The 21881-nt window shown below is 44.0% G+C and overlaps 3 protein-coding genes across 6 annotated transcripts in view; 2 read left to right on the plus strand and 1 right to left on the minus strand.

Moving 5' to 3' along the window:
- Positions 1–2634, plus strand: part of LOC124013650 (proton myo-inositol cotransporter-like) — a 72677-nt gene extending 70043 nt beyond the window's left edge. Inside the window, exon 10 of the mRNA XM_046328018.1 lies at positions 1–2634. Coding sequence (XP_046183974.1) covers positions 1–227 — 227 coding nt within the window. The 3' untranslated portion in view covers positions 228–2634.
- On the minus strand, positions 2000–15612 carry LOC124013649. 4 transcript variants are annotated; one of them, XM_046328016.1, is made up of 13 exons: positions 13987–15612; positions 13689–13728; positions 12667–12808; positions 12443–12575; positions 11333–11390; positions 10945–11160; positions 10645–10775; positions 10219–10409; positions 5324–5439; positions 4973–5000; positions 4692–4792; positions 3537–4326; positions 2000–2889 (listed from the first exon to the last, which is right to left on the minus strand). In XM_046328016.1, the coding sequence occupies exons 1-13, from the start codon at positions 14007–14009 to the stop codon at positions 2645–2647; spliced, it is 2214 nt and encodes a 737-aa protein (XP_046183972.1). In that variant the 5' UTR covers positions 14010–15612; the 3' UTR covers positions 2000–2644. The 4 variants fall into 4 exon arrangements, with proteins under 4 accessions (XP_046183972.1, XP_046183970.1, XP_046183973.1 ...); XM_046328014.1 differs by having other exon boundaries at positions 10219–10412; XM_046328017.1 differs by having other exon boundaries at positions 10219–10412; positions 12667–12741; positions 13987–15611.
- The window catches only part of LOC124013648 (ATP-binding cassette sub-family D member 2-like), a 21778-nt gene continuing 14354 nt past the window's right edge, over positions 14458–21881 (plus strand). Inside the window, exons 1-3 of the mRNA XM_046328012.1 lie at positions 14458–15578; positions 15926–16106; positions 18423–18544. Coding sequence (XP_046183968.1) covers positions 14643–15578; positions 15926–16106; positions 18423–18544 — 1239 coding nt within the window. The 5' untranslated portion in view covers positions 14458–14642. The remainder of the gene's footprint in view (positions 15579–15925; positions 16107–18422; positions 18545–21881) is intronic.

The raw sequence follows: 21881 nt of genomic DNA on the forward strand, positions 1-21881 counted from the left end.
GAGTGTTTTTCCTTTACTCCAGCCTGGCTCTGCTTGGGTTCTTCTTCATCTACGGCTGTCTGCCTGAAACAAAGAACCGGAGGCTGGAGGAGATTGAGTCCCTGTTCGACAACCAGCTGTGCTCCTGCGGGGCCACAGACTCTGATGAGGACCGGCAGGTGGAGTACATCAGGGTGAAGGGGAGCAACTACCACCTCTCTGATAACGATGCCTCCGACGTGGATTAGCCCTAGCCTGAGTGCCAGTCAGTTTGTGCTTTCAAGCCAACTCATTGTCATGCCAAATAATGGCTTGATGATGACAGCCATGGAGTTGGCAAGAGCACACAGATCTGGTCCCAGTCTAAGTTTGTAACTTTGGCCTTGGATTTTGTCCCTGTTCATTCGACTCAGAAAGTATGCATCAAGTGTTTCGGAGTAGGTGTGTTGATTTAGGATTAGTTTGGCCTTTTATCATAATTAATAATATTACATGGACAGGAAGCTTGATTACATACAGCCCCTGATCTACAACCTCTCCAAGTCCTGTTCTCTGGTTTGCCTCACATTCACGTAGGTTACATTGCTCCATCTTTTTCACACACAGGGTAGCTATTTATAACACAAGTTTACTTACACATTTGATGTTGCCAATGTAATGTTGTAGTTACTTCTATAGTTTGATAAGAATCTTCTTTTTGATTTATAAACCATAATGTAAATAGTATTAAGCATACATTACATTCAAATATATCCTCAGCATTTAGACATCCATTTTACTGTTCATGTCGCATTACTATGAATTTCCATATATGAGGCAGACCAACAATTAACAAATATATTGCCTTTTCCCTCACATAAAAAACCCTATGATTAGAGATAAAACCTCTTCACAACAAAACCTTTATTGTAGGAGTCCAAACGTCCACTAAAATGGCCATGATATTACAAGTTTTAAAATCAGAGAGAGGGATTGTAATATAGTGTTGATACCAGTATGCCTTTCTATATGAAACACAACTCAGAACAATATTGTCTCAGCTTGTCTGTAGCATCACAAATGGGGTGTCAGACACTAGTAGTACACCTGGGCTTTGCATCCCAAACGGCACCCTATTCCTAGTGCACTACTTTTAACCAGAGCCCTATGGGCCTTGGTCAAAAGTAGTGCAGTATAAAGGGAATAGCATGCCATTTGGGACTTAACCTGTTCTCTGTCTATGATGATGTTCAGTCTTGCTTTGCTATTTGTTTTCATCTGTTTTCTCATTAGTAAACCTATGGATTATTATGCTATTTATTCTAATATATTTTACCCATGATGTCGGTGCCTGTACTGAAGTGAAATGTATGAAGGAGTTGACTATATGGCCAGCCAGCGTGATGATAGCCTTTCAGAAGTTGCAAATGTTTTTATTGATCAATGTAGACTAGACTATTCATTGGGTTGTACCTCAGTCTCTGAGGGAATAACCATGCATTGAAATGGACAGTTTAGTCAGTTAATGTCACACACAGTTGTTCTTTGGGAAAACAATGTCAGAAAGAATGTCTTATTTTGTCTCCATTTTACGTTGTCTTCCTCCACAGCCTTATGTACAAATTGCAATGCATACTCTTCACGTGAAAGAGCTGGCGTTCTCGAGTTCTAAATGGTCGAGGAGTGCTGTATTGTACTTGCTAATGTTGTTTTATATATCGTAAAACTATGTAAGGTGACACCTTTTTAGTTGAGTACTTGAGTACACATAGATTTGAGTGTAGCAGACTGGTTGAAAGTGGTCAACATAATTTCGCTGAGAATATGTCTGTGTATTATTGTCTGTGACAAAACTAGATAGCTACTATTGGGAATTCAAATAGGATTTTCTCTAGACTGAAATGAAATGACAGCATTTCAAAGGATCACAGTTCATTGGAACATCAGTGTCAATACTGGATTATTGAGTATTTATTATCAATATTTGAGTATTTGATGAGAAATGTGATTAGAAAAGAGAGGATACTAGAGGTAGTCTAAATTGGAGGTTCACTGGAAGATGTCTTTTTTTATTTATTATCACAGTATTTTATAGAGAAAAAACACTTTATTGCACAGCCCCTTCACAAAGGTGACAACATTGCCGTCATGTAACAAACTTGAGATAGTGTCAAACAAGTTATTTGATGTTTTGTGATTTTATGAAAAATGCTCAACAACCCCATGACAACCCATTGTGTTATTATTATATTGCCTTCTTTGCTTTAATTCCTAAATGGGGACATCCAATGTGTTTATGGTGAACGGGTGCAATTGTTTCTATGTGAAAACAAATTAAATGCATTGTTTCTATTCTAGATTATGAAGAAGAACTAGTGAAGATTTAAAGAAAAAAAAATGCATCCAGTGCTGTATAGTATACATTTGATTATTGTTGCTGTAAATGTTTTGCTAGAATTTATATTCTATCAAAGTAAAGATATTCATGAGAATCTAGAACACTTAAATATGTATTGGGAAAAAATAAATGAATTATCTTGCAATGTCTGGCTTTTGTTTTAATGTAGAATGCCAAGGGCATTGTTATAAACCTTTAAATATGCAGAAACAGATTCTGTGTTAATGGGATGTAGTTGATAGTATTGTCCACAACTCTTAAAGGGATACTCTCCTGTCCTTCCCACCTCTAATCTTTTTTCCTCTGCTTCAGCATGAGCAGAATGTCTGCTATTTCCTGAAGTGTCTCAACCTCCTCTGAAAGCCTGTTAACTCCGCTCTCAGCAGTGACCTCCTCCCTCTCCTCTGCACTCCCTCTCCGTTTCTCCTCTTTGTCATCTGGAAGGTCTTCTCTAAGAGGAACATTCTCAACAGGTTCCTGGACCTCTCTTTCATCTTCCTGTCCTCTATGCTGCAGCTGCTCATCTCTCAAGTCTGGAAGGAAGAGATAAAAACATCATCAGGGAGCAACATCCATTTTCAAAATACTACTGAAAATACAAAAAAATAACACCATTATGAATCTCGGTCCGTAAGAAAATAACTGCAATAAACTACAAGGAAGAATGTCAACATATTGGGGACACTGCCCTGTGTAGGGTGCCGTCTTTCAGATGGGACGTTAAACGGGTGTCCTGACTCTGAGGTCATTAAAGATCCCATGGCACTCATCGTAAGAGTAGGGGTGTTAACCCCGGTGTCCTGGCTAAATTCCTAATCTGGCCCTCAAACCATCACGGCCACCTAATAATACCCAGTTTACAATTGGCTCATTCATCCTCCTCCTCTCCCCTGTAACTATTCCCCAGGTCGTTGATGTAAATAAGAACGTGTTCTCAGTCAACTTACCTGGTAAAATAACAGATAAATAAAATAAATATACAGATCAGAGTAAATATAATTGCAGTATAACGTGTGCTTGTTACACGCATTCACTAGCTTTACATTCAATCGATTATCTATGACAAATTACACCACATATGAAGTTGTTTGCATTAATTTGGAAATCATCTGCCATTAGATATGTCTATATCGGCTACACTGATTTGTTAATTACATTTAAAAACATTTGCTATTTATACCTTTTACATCATTGGTGGTGAGAACGTCTAGTATAGAGGTAGTGGGTCTCTGAATAAACACTCTACTCTCAGTGTTCGTGTTACGACACTTGTTAGAAGGGATGATTGATGGATGGTGCCCAGTTCCAGCCTTGAGCTCTCTGGCTGTTGATTTTCTCCATGGCGTTTGCTCTTTTCCCTCCTTCCTGGATCTGTCTGATAATGCTCTGTGTGTCATAGACTCATCTCTGTGACTTGACTGCCCTCTGGTAGTTGGAGTCGGTATTACATTGTAAGCAGACTTGTGGGATTCAGAGTCCATGAGGTTGTTCTCTTTACACTCCAGTCCAAAACTGCACTGAGTTGAAACGTCCGATGTTGGACATTTCGAGGTGATGGTGGTGACAGTCTGTGTTCCCATTTCTCGTGTTTGTGTTTCTCGTGTTCCGGTGGCTTCCATCTTTTGTTGGTGAATCTCAGAGCACTGTGATTCAGACAGAGGACAAGATGGGACAAACTGATCACTTATAACCCTAACCTGGCCGTTACTGTCATCTGTAACTGCACAGCCGGACCGTCTCTCAGTGTAGCCGGAGCTCTCCAAAGCTCTCTGGTCGTTTCCACAGTTCCCTGTGCATTGAGGCCTAATGGGTGGGGTGTAAGGTCTGGGTTGAGACTGAGGGTGACCCAGTTGTTGTGTGTTCCAATGTGATGAGCCTTGGCTGAGGATAGGGAACTCTTCACTACAGGACCTCACTGTGTGTGACTGTGAGGATCCACCCTGGTGACACTGGTGATAATCCTCCACCTCCTGATATGACATTTAAAGATTAGTATGAAAATATGCAGCCTAAGTCCCAGATCTGTATGTGCTGTCTTGTCAACTCCATTGCTGTCATTGTCATGCTACGTGACAGCAATGGAGTTGACAAGACAGCACAAACAGATCTGGGATTCAGGCTAAGAAATATGTTGATATTACCATGTAAATGCAAAGCAGTTACTATGTAACAACATGTTATAAACAGTAATTATGCAAACTTATAAGAGCAACTAAATGCAAAGTGTTACCAAGTCAGTAATGGTAGGCCTATGGGATCTATGGAAAATCAAAGCATCCCCTTACAGTATATTAACCAAAGCAGATGTAAACAGTATTAATTGTTGTTTACTTACGTCATCATCAGAGTCTGAACTAAAGTAACCTCCTCTTGGAGAGTAACTGGGCGATGATTCGCAGAATTCCTTAGGACCATGATGAGTGTTTCCAGGACAAGCTGAAGACAGATCGGCAAGTAAGTCTCTACCAGGTTGCATCCCAAATGACACCCTATTATTCCTCATTAAATTCCACATTTGGCACTATATAGGGAGTAGGGTGCCATTTGGGACTCAAGCCATCAGTGTCAGACAGATGGTGAACAGCAGATGATTTTTAATATACTGTGGAAACTTACATGAGCTGACATCAGTGCAGTTGGAAACCTGTTGGAATACAGGCGTAACAATGAAACAGGCTAGCCTTGACTGTATGAACACATTTCCCCTTACCTTTACTATCATTTTCTCATCAGGGCCTCAGTGGCTCAGTTGGTAGACCATGGTACTTGCAACGGCAGGATAGTGGGCTCGATTTCCGAGACCACCAGTATGTAAAATGTTTGCACGCATGACTGTAGTAGCTTTAGAAAAACTGTCTGCTAAATGGTACTGTATTTTATCGTCATCATTGTTTAGTTCTGAAATTATTCCAATTCTGCCACTAGGTGGCATTAGACACCTGATGTAATGCCGCTGCCTGCAATTACCTGAGTCAGAAAATCAGGTTCAGGGTCTTGGCTCTGTGATTCATTCACATCTCTGGAAGACGTTGGTACTTCCTCCTTGAGATATATCTTAGACATCCCCTTCTTAAAATTAGCTGCTGGGATGAATTGACATACATACAGTACCAATCAAAAGTTTGGACACACCTACTCATTCAAGGGTTTTTCTTTATTTTCACTATTTTCTACATTGAAATAACATATGGAATCATGTAGTAACCATAAAAGTGTTAAACAAATCCAAATATATTTTATATTTGAGATTCTTCAAAGTAGCCACCCATTGCCTTGCTGACAGCTTTGCACACTCTTGGCATTCTCTCAACCAGCTTCCCCCTGTGTAATGTGGACGCTGGGAGTCGGGAAGCAAGTGCAGGTGCCGACCCCCACGATGTCGGGAGTCCAGTAGGGATCTGACGGCATAGGCGGGACCTCCCTCGACCTCCAGGGGGGTGGGTTGGTGTTGTGGGGGACAGCATCAGCCAGGGGACCAGGAACCACCAGAAGGGAGACATGAAATGAAGGTGAGATACGGTAATCACTGGGAAGCTGTAACCTATAAGTCACCTCGTTAACCCTCTGGAGAACTTTGGACGGCCCCACAAACCGGGGACTCAGCTTCTTACAGGGCAGGCTGAGTGGAAGGTTCCTGGTGGAAAGCCAGACGATCACCAGGATGGAACATGGGCGCCACACTGAGGTGGCGATCCGCCTGCTCCTTCTGGCGATGGACGACACGCTGGATCCTCACATGAGCATCACTCCAAACCTCCTCTGTGCCCTGGAATCATTCGTCCACAGCAGGGGCCTTGGTATGGCTCGGAGTCCATGGAGCCAGTGAGTAAGCCCAGTGGAGGAGTGACGTAATGAATTCTGTGGATATGCCACCCAGGGAAGGAATCGGGCCCACTTCCCCTGCCGGTCCTGGCAGTGACTCATCAGGAACCTCCCCAGCTTCTGGTTCATCCTCTCCACCTGCCCGTTGGACTGAGGCCGGTACCTAGAAGTGAGGCTGACCGTGACCCCCAGATTCTCCATGAAAGCCCTCCATACCCGTGACATGAATTGGGGGTCACAGTCAGAGACAATGTCCTCCGTGAAGGCCATTAAGGAAGGGAGACCAGAGACAGGAATAAACTGGCATGATTTAGAAAATCTGTCCACAATCACCAGAAGGGTGGTGAAACCGTCAGAGGACAGGAGATCGATAACAAAGTCAATGGATAGATGAGAACAGGGACGCTGAGGCACGGGAATGGGAAGGAGCTTCCCTGCTGGAGAGTGCCGTGAGACTTTCTTTGGGCACACACAGAAGAGTAGTTGACGTAGCGAGTAACGTCCTGCGCCAAGGTGGGCCACCAATACTTTTTTTGTACGGGTGATTAAGGATGTCCAGCGACGACAGCTGTGTGTGCCCAGGTCATCATTCGCTCCCTTATCCCCATGGGAATGTAGATGCGCTCAGGAGGACAGGTAGTGGGAGCGGGTTCCCTCACCAGAGCCTGGCGAATGTCCACATCTACGTCACAGACCACAGGGGCTACGACACGAGAGGCAAAAGGAAAACAGGTCCTAAAGCATTCGGGTGACCAGTCCGTGATTCTCATCCTTGACCATGAGATGGTGGGGTTATGGCGTTGGAGACATGGGAGGTCGAGGATGATCTTGTGAGCTGGTGCACTAGTGATGAAGAAAGGGATGTTTTCCTGTTGAATGGACTCCACGGTGAGAGTGATGTGTGTGATGGTTCCAGATTCTAGTGGCCGATTTATCAAGACCTTGAACTGGAAACGGTGAGGAGAGCGGGTATGAGGGGATGTTCAGAGAGGAGGCGAGGATCTGGTCAATTCCCCGCGGCACCGGAATCCACTAGCGTTGTAGAAACAGTACATGAGGGACAGTTAGCTAGTGTGATCGACACTAAAAGGGTTTAGCAGAAACGGATGAAGATGGGATACTCACACCTGCCCCAGGAGGTGGAAGATCACGTGACCGTCCCTCTGGGCTTGTGGATCCCGAGTTGGGACGTACCGAACACTACTGAAGCTGGTGGTCCTTCTGTAGCTCAGTTGGTAGAGCATGGCGCTTGTAACGCCAGGGTAGTGGGTTCGTTTCCCGGGACCACCCATACGTAGAATGTATGCACACATGACTGTAAGTCGCTTTGGATAAAAGCGTCTGCTAAATGGCATATATTCATATATTACTGGTGCCGCCCTTGACCACAATAGAGACAGAGCCACAGCTGTCTCCGTCTGCGTCGCTCTGCCGCGGGGAAGTGTGTGACCCCTCCATAGGTTCAGGCTCTGCTACAGAGTGTTCACGGAGGGAAGGAGAGAAGCGATGTGGGTACCGAGGCTCCCGAATTAGATTATCCAATCGGATGGCCATCGCGATGAGTGTGTCCAAGGAGAGGCTGTCGTCACAACATGCCAGTTCCGTTTGGACCTCCTCGCGCAGTCCTCTTTGGAATAGTGTACGGAGCGCCTGCTCATTCCATCCACTGGATGCTGCTACTGTCCGAAAGGTGAGCGCGTAACCGTCTGGTCATCTTGCCAAAGTTGGAGAAGGCGCTCACCCCCCTCTCTGCCCTACGAAGCCAGCTCCTCCTCTCTCCCAGACGGCCGTAGCCCGCTCCAACGCCCGCCCAGTCAGCAGAGAAATAACCGTGGCAACCTTGGACCTCTCTGTGGTGGGGGCTCCCATCTGATACGCAAAATAGAGGGAGCACTGGAGTAGGAAGCCACAGCATTTAGATGGGGTTCCGTCGGGCATCGCTGACCTGGGCGGACAGCTGAATGGACTGATGTGCTGGCTCGCTGGGTCGACTGGTGGAAGAGTATCCTCTGCTAGTGGAAGGCAAACGCCTCTCAGGCATGTTCGAGACGTTGAAGAATGCAAAGAACCTCTTCCATAGCCGTCCCCAGTTGCGCCAGCTGGTCGTTGTGTTTACGAAGTAAGTATCCCTGTTCGTCGACCGTCTGGGAGATGCTCTGATTTCCTGCTGCTTCCATTTGGTGAGGCAGTATTCTGTAACATGGATGCTGAGATTCGGGAAGCAAGTGCAGGTGGTGAGTTTAATAATAAACGGAACATGGAGCAAAACAAGAAACACGAGTAGCGTACAGACATGAAACACATAGTTCCATTCCCAAGGCAGCATTGACTAAGGGAGTAACAGATATAGGGGAGGTAATCAGAGAAGTGATTGAGTCCAGGTGTGCCTCATGATGAAGAGCAGGTGCACGTAATGATGAGTGCCAGGACCGGTGGTTAGTAAACCAGCGACGTCGAACGACGGAGGGGAGGAGCGGGAGTAGACGTGACAACCTGGAATGCTTTCCCAACAGTCTTGAAGGAGTTCCCACAAATACTGAGCACTTGTTGGCTGCTTTCCCTTCACTCTGTGGTCCAACTCATCCCAAACCATCTCAATTGGGTTGAGGTCGGGTGATTGTGGAGGCCAGGTCATCTGATGCAGCACTCCATCACTCCCCTTCTTGGTGAAATAGCCCTTACACAGCCTGGAGGTGTGTTGGGTCATTGTCCTGTTGAAAAACAAATGATAGTCCAACTAAGTGCAAACCAGATGGGATGGCGTATTGCTGCAGAATGCTGTGGTAGCCATGCTGGTTAAGTGTGCCTTGAATTCTAAATAAATCACAGACAGTGTCACCAGCAAATCACCCCCACAACATCACACCTCCTTCTCCATGCTTCACGGTGGGAACCACACATGCAGAGATCATCCATTCACCTACTCTGCGCCACGGCAGTTAGAACCAAAAATCTCAACTTTGGACTCATCAGATCAAAGGACAGATTTTCAACGGTCTAATGTCCATTGCTCATGTTTCTTTGCCCAAGCAAGTCTCTTCTTATTATTGGTTTCCTTTAGTAGTGGTTTCTTTGCAGCAATTCAACCATGAAGGCCGGATTCACGCAGTTTCCTCTGAACAGTTGATGTTGAGATTTGTCTGTTACTTGAACTCTGTGAAGGATTTATTTGGCCTGCAATTTCTGAGGCTGGTAACTAATGAACTTGATCATCAACAGTTGACAACTCCATGTCTTCCTTTCCTGTGGCGTTCCTCGTGAGAGCCAGTTTCATCATAGCTCTTGATGGTTTTTGCGACTGCACTTGAAGAAACTTTAAAAGTTCTTGAAATTTTATGGATTGACTGACTTTCATGTCTTAAAGTAATGATGAACTGTTGTTTCTTGTTGCTTATTTGAGCTGTTCTTGCCATAATATGGACTTAGTCTTTTACCAAATAGGGCAATCTTCTGTACCCCCCCCACCTTGTCACACCACAACTGTTTGGCTCAAAAGCATTAAGGAAAGAAATTCCACAAATGAACTTTTAACAGGGCACACCCGTTAATTGAAATGCATTCCAACTGACTACCCCATGAAGCTGGTTGAGAGAATGCCAAGAGTTTGCAAAGCTGTCATCAAGGCAAAGGGTGGCTACTTCGAAGAATCTTAAATATAAAATATATTTTGATTTGTTTAACACTTTTTTGGTTACTACATGATTCCATGTGTTATTTCATAGTTTTGATATATTCGCCGTTATTCTACAACGTAGAAAATAGTACAAACAAAGAAAAACCCTTGAATGAGTAGGTATGCCCAAACATTTGACGGGTATATGTCAATAAAGAGAGATTGGCAAACTTTATGCAAAAACATGTATCATAGTTTTAGTGAAGGGACATGATTAATAGCCTACATAATGCACACTAGACATGTATGCGTAGCAAATGGAACACTATTACCTGCAGTGCTATACTTCTGACCAGAGCCCTATGGGCCCTGTCCAAAAGTAGTGCACTATATAGGGCATAGGGTGCCTTTTGGAATGCAACAGTACCTTCACTTCCATATTCCTCATTACTGCAGGCCCTGAGGAGTGCTTTCTCGTGTTGCTCTTCACTCTCTATTTGGTTGAGAGAGAACTTCATTGTCTGATCTTTGAGAGAGAACTCTAAGGTGTGGTCTTTGCCCTCCGATTGGTTGATAGAGAACCCCACTGCGTGCATGATATGGTCTCTGGTGTCTGTGCTACTGGGTAGGCAGATGCATACCCCATTCGTCAGTGCACAAGTTATGGAAATATCAACTAATACATCTGTCTTCACAGATGTAATCAATACAGCAATGGAAATCAGGATAAAAATAATATCAGTTCAGGGGGGGTTGTCAATCTCAATGTATGAACAGAAGATGGATAAAGAAAATCAACATTTCCTGCATATCAGGTAAAAACACATCTTTGATATATCAGTTCAGTACTCACTCAGGCTCTGTGCCTCCAAACAGTACTCTGGACACAGTGGGGGTCATGTTCAGCTGCTGTTTGGGTCCACTTGGTCCTGTGGCCCACGGGGAACACTCTCTCCTCCCTCCTGGCTGAGAGAAAGGTCTAAACTACAAAATCAAATATCCATTAGGTTTCAGTTATATTTTTTCTTTACTTTACAAAACTGTTAGTACAGTGGAATGAATGCACATTCATTTGTCTTTGTTTCATGTGTTTGTGGGGTTAAATCCATTCCAAATGAAGGAATACTGTTACTATGACTATTTGAATGAATACCTGTAGTTGATCTGAAGTGGAGGTATCCCATGGGGTTCTAGGGGAGCAGTGTAGCTGTGGCTGGACGTGTGCTATGTGCTGGAGGGAGAACAGGCCTGCCCCTGAGGAGGAGACTGACGACGATGCCGAGCAGAAGGGGCTCAGGGTGTCCTGGATGCGTTGCTGGTAGTCTGACGTACTGGTGTCTGACATGTTCGACTCCAGCACTGGTGAGAGCTGAGAGCAACAACCAATGAACCAGCCAAATGTCACAAGGTTGAGTCAACATTTCCATAAAGCTTACTGTATCTGTATTTTCAGAAATATGATCAAAAGAGTACTAGTGAAGTAAGGTGATGTATTTGTGTTGTCAGAAAATATGAATCAGTGTGAGTAAATGCCGACTGACCTGTCTACACTTGAATCCATCAGGAATGCAGTGCTTTCTCTTTCTAGCAGTCTGGACACTAAAATACATGAGTAGTACACTACCGTTACTACAAATACTTGAATGTCATTAAAGATGAGTAACTGTTTCACTTTTCCTCCTAAAATAATTCTATAATTGCTTGATGTGATCTTCCTGTCTGGGTTGGCGCCCTTCCTTGAGTTGTGCTGTGGCGGAGATCTTTGTGGGCTATACTCGGCCATGTCTCAGGAAGTTAAGTCGGTGGTTGAAGATATCCCTCTAGTGGTGTGGGGGCTGTGCTTTGGCAAAGTGGGTGGGATTATATTCTGCCTGTTTGGCCCTGTCCGGGGGTATCGTTGGATGGGGCCACAGTGTCTCCCGACCCCTCCTGTCTCAGCCTCCAGTATTTATGCTGCAGTAGTTTATGTGTCGGGGGGTTAGGTCAGTCTGTTATATCTGGAGTATTTCTTCTGTCTTATCTGGTGTCCTGTGTGAATTTAAGTATGCTCTCTCTAATTCTCTTTTTCTCTCTGTCTTACTCTCATGACCTGAGCCCTAGGACAATGCCTCAGGACTACCTGGCCTGATGACTCCTTGCTGTCCCCAGTCCACCTGGTCGTGCTGCTACTCCAGTTTCAATTGTTCTGCCTGCGGCTATTGGACCTTGACCTCTTCACCGGACATGCTACCTTGTCCCAGACCTGCTGTTTCAACTCTCTAGAGACAGCAGAAGCCGTAGAGATATTCTGAATGATCGGCTATGAAAAGCCAACTGACATTTACACCTGAGGTGCTGACCTGTTGCAGCCTCAACAACCACTGTGATTATTATTGTTTGACCCTGCTGGTCATCTATGAACATTTGAACATCTTGGCCATGTTCTGTTATAATCTCCACCCGGCACAGCCAGAAGAGGACTGGCCACCCCTCATAGCCTGGTTCCTCTCTAGGTTTCTTCCTAGGTTCTGGCCTTTCTAGGGAGTTTTTCTACACCTGCATTGCTTGCTGTTTGGGGTTTTTCGGCTGGGTTTCTGTATAGCACTTTAAAATATCAGCTGATGTAAGAAGGGCTTTATAAATACATTTGATTTGATATATATAACCGATACCTGTACAAAGGCTGGCTCTCCACAAGGGAAAGCCGTGATGGGGAGCAAGGGCTCATGGGTAACTCCAGGGGCCCCTCCCTCATCGACTTGGGTCCTCCTTTATCATCAGTGATGTGAGTTATCTTTGGCTGATCTGGAACAAAGTTATTGTTGTGGGTGCGTGGGATCCTTTTTCAATGTTATTAGCATTTATCCATAATCTATAGATTCCTTTCTGAACTCACCATTGTTTTCTTTCTTTGCAGCAATCTGGTTTACTATGAATAAAGTCAGTAGGTCCATACTTCCAGAACTGGCTCCTTTAGGAGAGGTTGGTATTCCTAAGGTTTTCATCTTTCTCTGCATTTTTTTCTTTTCAAAGAATTCCTGATAAAATGTTGGCATATGTATTATCATGTCACATACACTACCGTTCAAAAGTTTGGGGTCACTTAGAAATGTCCTTGTTTTTGGAAGAAAAGCACATTTTCTTGTCCATTAAAATAACATCTAATTGATCAGAAATACAGTGTAGACATTGTTAATGTTGTAAATGACTATTGTAGCTGGAAACGGCAGATTCTTTATGGAATATCTACATAGGCATATAGAGGCCCATTATCAGCAACCATCACTCCTGTGTTCCAATGGCATGTTGTGTTAGCTAATCCAAGTTTATCCTTTTAAAATGCCAATTGATCAGTAGAAAACCATTTTGCAATTATGTTAGCACAGCTGAAAACTCTTGTGCTCATTAAAGAAGCAATAAAACTGTCCTTCTTTAGACTAGTTTAATATCTGGAGCATCAGCATTTGTGGGTTTGATTACAGGCTCAAAATGGCCAGAAACAAATAACTTTAGTCTGAAACTCATCAGTCTACTCTTGTTCTGAGAAATGAAGGCTATTCCATGTGAGAAACACCAGTCTCAACGTCAACAGTGAAGAGGCGACTCCGGGATGCTGGCCTTCTAGGCAGAGTTGCAAAGAAAAAGCCATATATCAGACTGGCTAATAAAAATAAAGGATTAAGATGGGCAAAAGAACACAGACACTGGACTGAGGAACTCTGCCTAGAAGGCAAGCATCCCGGAGTCACCTCTTCACACTGGTCATTTGCGAGTAAGTTACTATTTAATGAAGCTGCCAGTTGACAACTTGAGAGGCGTCTGTTTCTAAGTGACTCTAAACTTTTGAAAGGTAGTGTATACTGTATTATAATGTATACAATATGGGCCTTATTTAAGGCCACTGTGGGTTTAACTTACCCTCTGCTTTTTCATGTCATTTCTCATCATAAACCGGTTCCTGAATATTTATAATGGAAAATCAAGTTAAAATTGCTATTTAACAGGGGGTCAATATAATGTTTTTTTAAAGGGGGTCAGTAGAATACTTTTGTTACAGTTCTAATGTTATTTGTCAAAGAAAGAGAAAGTTAATGTTGAATATTTGCTAACAAGGTTTTCTAAAACTCGTTCCACCCAGACTGTCAAAAAGCACATATGTAAAAGTGCTAACGTTAGTTTAGCAAGCTAACGTTAGCTAACTAGCTGTCAAACTTACCTTGAACCACCGACCCAATTCATTTTGTCCAGTAAAATCAGACAGAAAAAATTAACTCTATTAGGCCATGTATTTTATCAGCACTTTTGAAATGTATCTAGCAGTATAAAAGAGGTGACCGTTGTTGAGTTTTTATGAAACATAGCTAGCTAGCTACTAGTGAAACTTTCTCATGAAGTAGCCGATTATAATGATGCTTCAGTTGAGTTGACAGGTACAGCGCGTGACACAAAGATGCTGGAGCCAAGCCAACAGACGTCAAATAAATGACGTAAATGACGTAGCTACTATGTCCCTCTCAGATATGAGAGAACATTATTATTGTTTCAATTATGACATTAGTTTATTAAGTGTACTATACACAGATGCTGGGCAAATAGTCACGATACAGTATGTACAGTAATACGTACAGTGGGACCTCATTTTAATATGTCACTCACAACCGATCGTGTCTTTCCGGGGTGTTGCCCAAATAAAACACTGCCAAACCAAATGACGGAAATACTGGAACGTAGCTAGCGGTTGAGTTTTCTAGCTGAAGCATCGCACCATTGTATGAGGTAGATTGTTTTTCCATCATGATACTAACTCCCGGTGGATGTAGAACGGAATAACATCAAAGAAGACTAGCTCTTTGATCGCTTTGTAGGGGAAAGATGTCCAATATACTTGATGCGGCGTCCAGAGTGAAATGGGACCGGGCGACTGCTGCGAAGCGAGCTATCTTTCTCGCGGCCGCTGCCTATGGGGTGAAAACCCTGTACCCCATCGTCTGCAGACAATTCGTGAAACGGAACGAATGCAGGAATAGAAGGGGGTCTAAAGGAGAGGAAAATGGCTCGACGGTGAAATCACAAACAGATGCACTGAGTCATAAAAAGTCACCTGGTGTAAACGCTGAATTTTTTAAGCAGATACTTGAACTCATTAAAATTCTCTTTCCAAAGCTTGTCTCCAAAGAGCTTGGATTGCTGTCTCTGCATTCGGTCGCGTTGATATCCCGGACGTTTCTGTCTATCTATGTCGCAGGCTTGGATGGCAAGATTGTGAAAACAATCGTTGAGAAAGAACCACGAAGCTTCATCATCCAGCTGATGAAATGGCTCCTTATTGCTATCCCGGCCACATTCGTGAACAGTGTTATCCGCTACCTGGAATGCAAGCTGGCTCTCGCCTTCCGCACACGGCTAGTGGACCATGCCTACACCACATATTTCACAGACCAGACCTACTACAAAGTTAGCAACATGGACGGGAGACTGACCAACCCGGACCAGTCTCTTACCGAGGACGTAATGATGTTTTCCCAATCCGTGGCGCATCTCTACTCGAACCTCACTAAGCCCATCTTGGATGTGATACTCACCTCCTACACCCTCATCCAGACGGCCCGGTCCAGGGGGGCCAACGCCAGCGGGCCGACCCTGCTGGCTGGGTTGGTGGTGTTTTGCACGGCCAAGGTTCTGAGGGCCTGTTCGCCAAAATTCGGAAAACTAGTAGCTGAAGAGGCCCACAGGAAAGGCCATTTGCGCTATGTGCATTCCAGGATCATTGCCAATGCAGAGGAGATCGCCTTCTACAGGGGCCACAAGGTATAGGAGGAAGGATGCATGGAGGATTTTGCATGCATAGTCACTATGTATTTATTACAATAGAAATACTAATGGGTTGGATCCCTTTGAGTTGGATCCAATGCACACCCGTGACATCATATCCAATTCCCAAAAGTGATTTTCAAACATTTGATTGACAGCCTCCTTATATGCCTTGTTTTAGATAAGACTGTCTCCAAGAGCAAAATAACTCAAATGCAATGTGAATGTAATGTGAAAACTATTGTAGTACATTTGTTGTAAATGTGCTATACTGTGTATGCTAGGTACTTGTGTGACTGCAATGCAAACTGCCTGTTTGTGTCTGTCTGTCCTGTGTGTGTCAGGTGGAGATGCGTCAGCTGCAGAAGTGCTACCGGGCCCTGGCGGAGCAGATGAACTTGATCCTGTCCAAGCGTCTGTGGTACATCATGATAGAGCAGTTCCTCATGAAGTACGTGTGGAGTAGCTGTGGACTAGTCATGGTGGCTGTGCCCATCATCACAGCTACTGGCTTCGCTGACAGCGGTAATAGTCATCACGACATCATCTTGTTTTCTTCTAAACCCTCTTGTTTTCGAGTAGTTAGTTGTAATGGGAATAGTTGAAATGGTTTATCTCTGTTTCTGCATGTTTCTGCATGGTTTATCTCTGTTTCTGTAGGTAGCCTATTCTGTCTTTCATTTGAACCGACTGACATTTGATTCTATTTAGGTAATTTTGTGCTAATCTCACAAAGCCCAAAAAAACAGTCCCTCTTAATTTGCGTATGCCACATACAGTTGAAGTCAGAAGTTTACATACACTTAGGTTGGAGTCATTAAAACTCGTTTTTGAACCACTCCACAAATTTCTTGTTAACGAACTATAATTTTGGCAAGTCGGTTAGGACATCTACTTTGTGCATGACACAAGTCATTTTTCCAACAATTGTTTACAGACAGATTATTTAACTTATAATTCACTGTATCACAATTCCAGTGGGTTTACACACACTAAGTTGACTGTGCCTTTAAACAGCTTGGAAAATTCCAGAAAATTATGTCATGGCTTTAGAAGCTTCTGATAGGCTAATTGACATCATTTGAGTCAATTGGAGGTGTACCTGTGGATGTATTTCAAGGCCTACCTTCAAACTCAGTGCCTCTTTGCTTGACATCATGGGAAAATTAATAGAAATCAGCAATGACTTCAGAAAAACAATTGTAGACCTCTACAAGTCTGGTTCATCCTTGGGAGCAATTTCCAAACGCCTGAAGGTACCATGTTCATCTGTAAAACAAATAGTACGCAAATATAAACACTATGGGGCCATGCAGCCGTCATACCGCTCAGGAAGGAGATGCGTTCTGTCTCCTAGAGATTAAAGTACGTTGGTGCGGAAAGTGCAAATCAATCCCAGAACAACAGCAAAGGACCGTGTGAAGATGCTGGAGGAAACAGGTACAAAAGTATCTATATCCACAGTAAAACGAGTCATATATTGACATAACCTGAAAGGCCACTTATCAAGGAAGAAGGCACTGCTCTAAAACCACCATAAAAAAAACAGACTACGGTTTTCAACTGCACATGGGGACAATGATCATACTTTTTGGAGAAATGTCCTCTGGTCTGATGAAACGTAAATAAAACTGTTTGGCCATAATGACCATTGTTATATTTGGTTTGTTATATTTGGATTGTTATACACCATCCCAACTGTGAAGCATGGTGTTGGCAGCATCATGTTTTGGGGGGTGCTTTGCTGCAGGAGGGACTGGTGCACTTCACAAAATAGATGGCATCATGAGCAAGGGAAATTATGTGGATATATTGGAGCAACATCTCAAGACATCTGTCAGGAAGTTAAAGCTTGGTCGCAAATGTGTCGTCCAAATGGACAATGACCCCACGCATATTTCCAAAAGTTGTGGCAAAATGGCTTAAGGACAACAAAGTCAAGGTATTGGAGTGGCCATCACAAAGCCCTGACCTCAATCCTATAGAATATTTGTGGGACGTTCTGAAAAAGCATGTATGAGCAAGGATTGCCTACAAACCTGACTCAGTTACACCAGCTCTGTCAGGAGGAATGGGCCAAAATTCACCCAACTTATTGTGGGAAGCTTGTGGAAGGCTGCCCGAACTGTTTGACCCAAGTTAAACAATTTAAAGGCAATGCTACCAACTACTAATTGAGTGTATGTAAACTTCTGACCCACTGGGAATGTGATGAAAGAAATAAAAGCTGAAATAAATAATGCTCTCTACTATTATTCTGACATTTCACATTCTTAAAAATAAAGTGGTGATCCTAACTGACCTAAAACAGGGAATTTTTACTAGGATTAAATGGGAATTGTGAAATTGAGTTTAAATGTATTTGGCTATGTAAACTTCCGACTTCAACTGTACAGTAGTAGCTGATCAGCATGTGTTAACCCACAGGAACCAAGAACTTTGTTGTGTTGTGCTGATAAGGGTATATTCATCCTATTGTCCCTATTATCCTGTTCGCTGCTAACTGACTGCTACTGTTGTCTCCACCAGTGGAGGTTGCTGAGGGGAGGACAGCTCATAGTAATGACTGGAACGGAGCTCTAACCACTAGGCTACCCTGCCGCCCCGCAATTAAGGAGCCACCAACCTCATGTGTTCTCCACCCCAATCAGTGTCATGCACACTGATAATATGGCAACTGTTTGGTTTTTGGCCACAAAAAAACGAGCTGTCATTACAGTCTTACTGGTCTAAGCACAGAATGGATCTGTTCCATTTCAATCTTTAGCCCCTTTCCCTAGTTCCTAGGCCCTTCCTTAGGCCATGCCCCATAGGAGTTCACCTTAATTTCCCCTCTCACAGAAACCGCCGACGGTCAGACTCAGGTGCTGGTGAGCGAGAGGACAGAGGCTTTCACCACCGCACGCAATCTCCTGGCCTCTGGAGCTGACGCCATCGAGAGAATCATGTCCTCCTACAAAGAGGTGACGTCTCAGTCTTCTCTGTCCTCTCTTCTCTCTCTCCCTCCTTCTCTTCTCTCACTCTCTCTCTCTCCTGTCTCGTCTCCTCTTACATTCAAGTGACATTATAGAGTGATAGATAGGACAGTGTTAGAGTGAGCCACTAGACCCACTCATGACAAGAGGACTTTCAAACTGTCTGTCAAGGTTGCAGACCAACATGAAGCAGCACCAAAGAAGGGCCGTGCTCATTCATTGAATCATACGGACGTAATCCCTTATTTTAATCCCAGAATGATGATGTCTATTCATGCATATATATTTTTAGCAGTCATTTATTTATGAGTTACCAGAATTTGGCCCAAAAGGACATTTTATGTCCCCCATCACAGTGCTGATTTGAACGTTGTCTGTGTTGGTTGTCATATGCTCACTTCAATATTTGTGAATATGACATTTATATCTACGGTATTACATGGATGTGAGAAAAGGGGCTGATGCACAAGACAAATGTGCACTGGTTCACTCTGTGGGGGAGGGTTGACCTTTCAATAAGAGGAATTGAGTATTGTTGGTGTCAGACTGGATTTTGTAATCCTTTGCCTTGCAAATCAGACCGCTGTCTCTGTCTTGGATCTACAGTATCACACTTCCTGCTGAAGGTTAGGCTACTTTTAGTCATATCCCATACAGTGTGGAGAACACACAGAGTATGAAAAAGGACAGAATGTGATAATTAGGCTGTTTTTTTGGAAGTCACCCAACAAGTATGTGCATACAGGGATTGTTGCTGTGTGTTGCTGTGGCACCCTAAGAGGCAGGCATTGCCTGCCAGAGATACATTCCTGAGGTAATATTCACTCACTGCAGCTCACCCTGCAGCTAGCCTATCGCAGTGTCTGAACAGGGCCACACACCCCAATGGGTTATGTAATAGTATGGTATGTTATGCTGCAGGGGCACACACATTCAGACAGACACAGGTAGTACACATTACGCTACTGTAGCTGTCACAGCACACTGTCTGAACAGTGAGACTGTGGCGGTCATGACATTTTGTCCGCCGGTGATCGTCAAGCAAATAACTGCCGGTCTCACGGTAATTGACCGTTAATTCACATAAACACATTTAGCATCTTCTGGCTTCCACACACAAAGCCTACTGTCACAGACCCCCCCCCCCCCCCCCCCCCGTTGAGCATGCTCATTCTGTTCACCAGTTCCGGAGATCTACGTCACAAAGGCTTCACTGAACGGGATTTATTATCATCAAACCCGGACTGTCTTGTCTGATTACACACCCCTGGTTTCTATTCCTCCTGATTTGTATGTGACATATTGTCGGTTATTGTTCCCATGTTTGTTGGTGGTGTGAGTACCTATGCATTGGTGCAGCTGTTATGCGGCATGCTATATATATTGTGTATTACGGGTATCATCCCGTGTCGGTCAACAAGGTTTACCCTCGCTCTTTTGTTTGGGTACAGCCCAGTGTTTTTGTACACTTGTTTGTTTTGGGTGTATTAAAAACCCCTATTTTGTATCCCTGTGCCTGTCTCCTTTATACCAGCGTGACACCTACAAGCCACTGATCTTTGGAGCGTCGGCATTTTAAAAAGTCTGAGAAATCCATGTAATATAGCCTACACCATCTACACGAATAAATCTAAAGAAAGAGAGTCATACACTCTATTTATAAACTACTAGTAATTTATTGAGTAAACCACCAGGTGGTTCTATAGTGATGGCCACTATTAAAAAGAGGATGATCCCATCAGCTTTCAATAGGCTGGGCCTACTATATTTATTTCTCAACTTTCCTAATATTAAGCACATTGTTTATCTTTACAACAGGAGTATAGCCGATCTGGCTGGCATGAAAATGAAGCAAGGGAAACGTCTCCTCCATTCGCTAATTAAGTGCATAGATGACTCGCTAGCTAGCTATGCTGAACTTGAATGAATGTTATCCACAGTCAGCACATCTCTTAGTTGTCAATCAAATGTATTTGGCATTGATAAAATGGGTGGGCAGGCAGGCAAGTTCCCATTCAGTTATCAATATGTGGGTTGGGACAAGCATGCATTGGCAGGCCAGCTGCAGGAGGGCGAGCAAGCTACTATTCCCCATCGTTTATCAGTGCAATTTTGATGGCCACTGAAAAAGTTTGAGAGGATTTATATAATGTTCCCTCATTAGATTTTAGCTCCTCCCACTCTGGCTAGCATTAGTTGTTGATCTTGTTGATATGCATAGGCATACGAGGGCTACCATTTCATGGTTGTTTGATCAATAGGATTTTAAAGTTCCCAAATGTAATTACATACGGTATTTGCAGAAATCCATTCAGGTGTATTTAGTGGCTTTTGTCGAATGATTTCTAATTATCTAAAGATGCGCTGTTGCTACGGCCTGTAAACACACAGTCCATTTCAAAGTGAATGATCGTCAGGCCCATGTGGCAAATGGTTTGTTTGTATATAGGCCTACTGTAGCTCTGATTGGCTATGGCGCGCAGGTCTGCGTAGACTCCGGTCTTGGACAGGACAGATGTGTTTATTCTGTTTTAATTACATTTACATTTACATTTAAGTCATTTAGCAGACGCTCTTATCCAGAGCGACTTACAAATTGGTGCATTCACCTCATGACATCCAGTGGAACAGTCACTTTACAATAGTGCGTCTAAATCTTAAAGGGGGGTGAGAAGGATTACTTATCCTATCCTAGGTATTCCTTAAAGAGGTGGGGTTTCAGGTGTCTCCGGAAGGTGGTGATTGACTCCGCTGTCCTGGCGTCGTGAGGGAGTTTGTTCCACCATTGGGGGCCAGAGCAGCGAACAGTTTTGACTGGGCTGAGCGGGAACTGTACTTCCTCAGTGGTAGGGAGGCGAGCAGGCCAGAGGTGGATGAACGCAGTGCCCTTGTTTGGGTGTAGGGCCTGATCAGAGCCTGGAGGTACTGAGGTGCCGTTCCCCTCACAGCTCCGTAGGCAAGCACCATGGTCTTGTAGCGGATGCGAGCTTCAACTGGAAGCCAGTGGAGAGAGCGGAGGAGCGGGGTGACGTGAGAGAACTTGGGAAGGTTGAACACCAGACGGGCTGCGGCGTTCTGGATGAGTTGTAGGGGTTTAATGGCACAGGCAGGGAGCCCAGCCAACAGCGAGTTGCAGTAATCCAGACGGGAGATGACAAGTGCCTGGATTAGGACCTGTGCCGCTTCCTGTGTGCGGCAGGGTCGTACTCTGCGGATGTTGTAGAGCATGAACCTACAGGAACGGGCCACCGCCTTGATGTTAGTTGAGAACGACAGGGTGTTGTCCAGGATCATGCCAAGGTTCTTAGCGCTCTGGGAGGAGGAC

Source organism: Oncorhynchus gorbuscha, linkage group LG25 (assembly GCF_021184085.1).
Source record: "Oncorhynchus gorbuscha isolate QuinsamMale2020 ecotype Even-year linkage group LG25, OgorEven_v1.0, whole genome shotgun sequence".
Lineage (NCBI taxonomy): Eukaryota > Metazoa > Chordata > Actinopteri > Salmoniformes > Salmonidae > Oncorhynchus > Oncorhynchus gorbuscha.

Excerpts from the sequence above, each read along its gene's own strand:
- LOC124013649 (XM_046328014.1), bottom strand. The coding sequence starts at position 14,009 with ATGAATTGGGTCGGTGGTTCAAG. Across the intron at positions 11,391-12,442 it reads GAGAGCCAGCCTTTGTACAG|TGTCCAGACTGCTAGAAAGA; the intron begins GTATCGGTTATA and ends CATGTATTTTAG. Across the intron at positions 11,161-11,332 it reads ATGGATTCAAGTGTAGACAG|CTCTCACCAGTGCTGGAGTC; the intron begins GTCAGTCGGCAT and ends TGTTGCTCTCAG.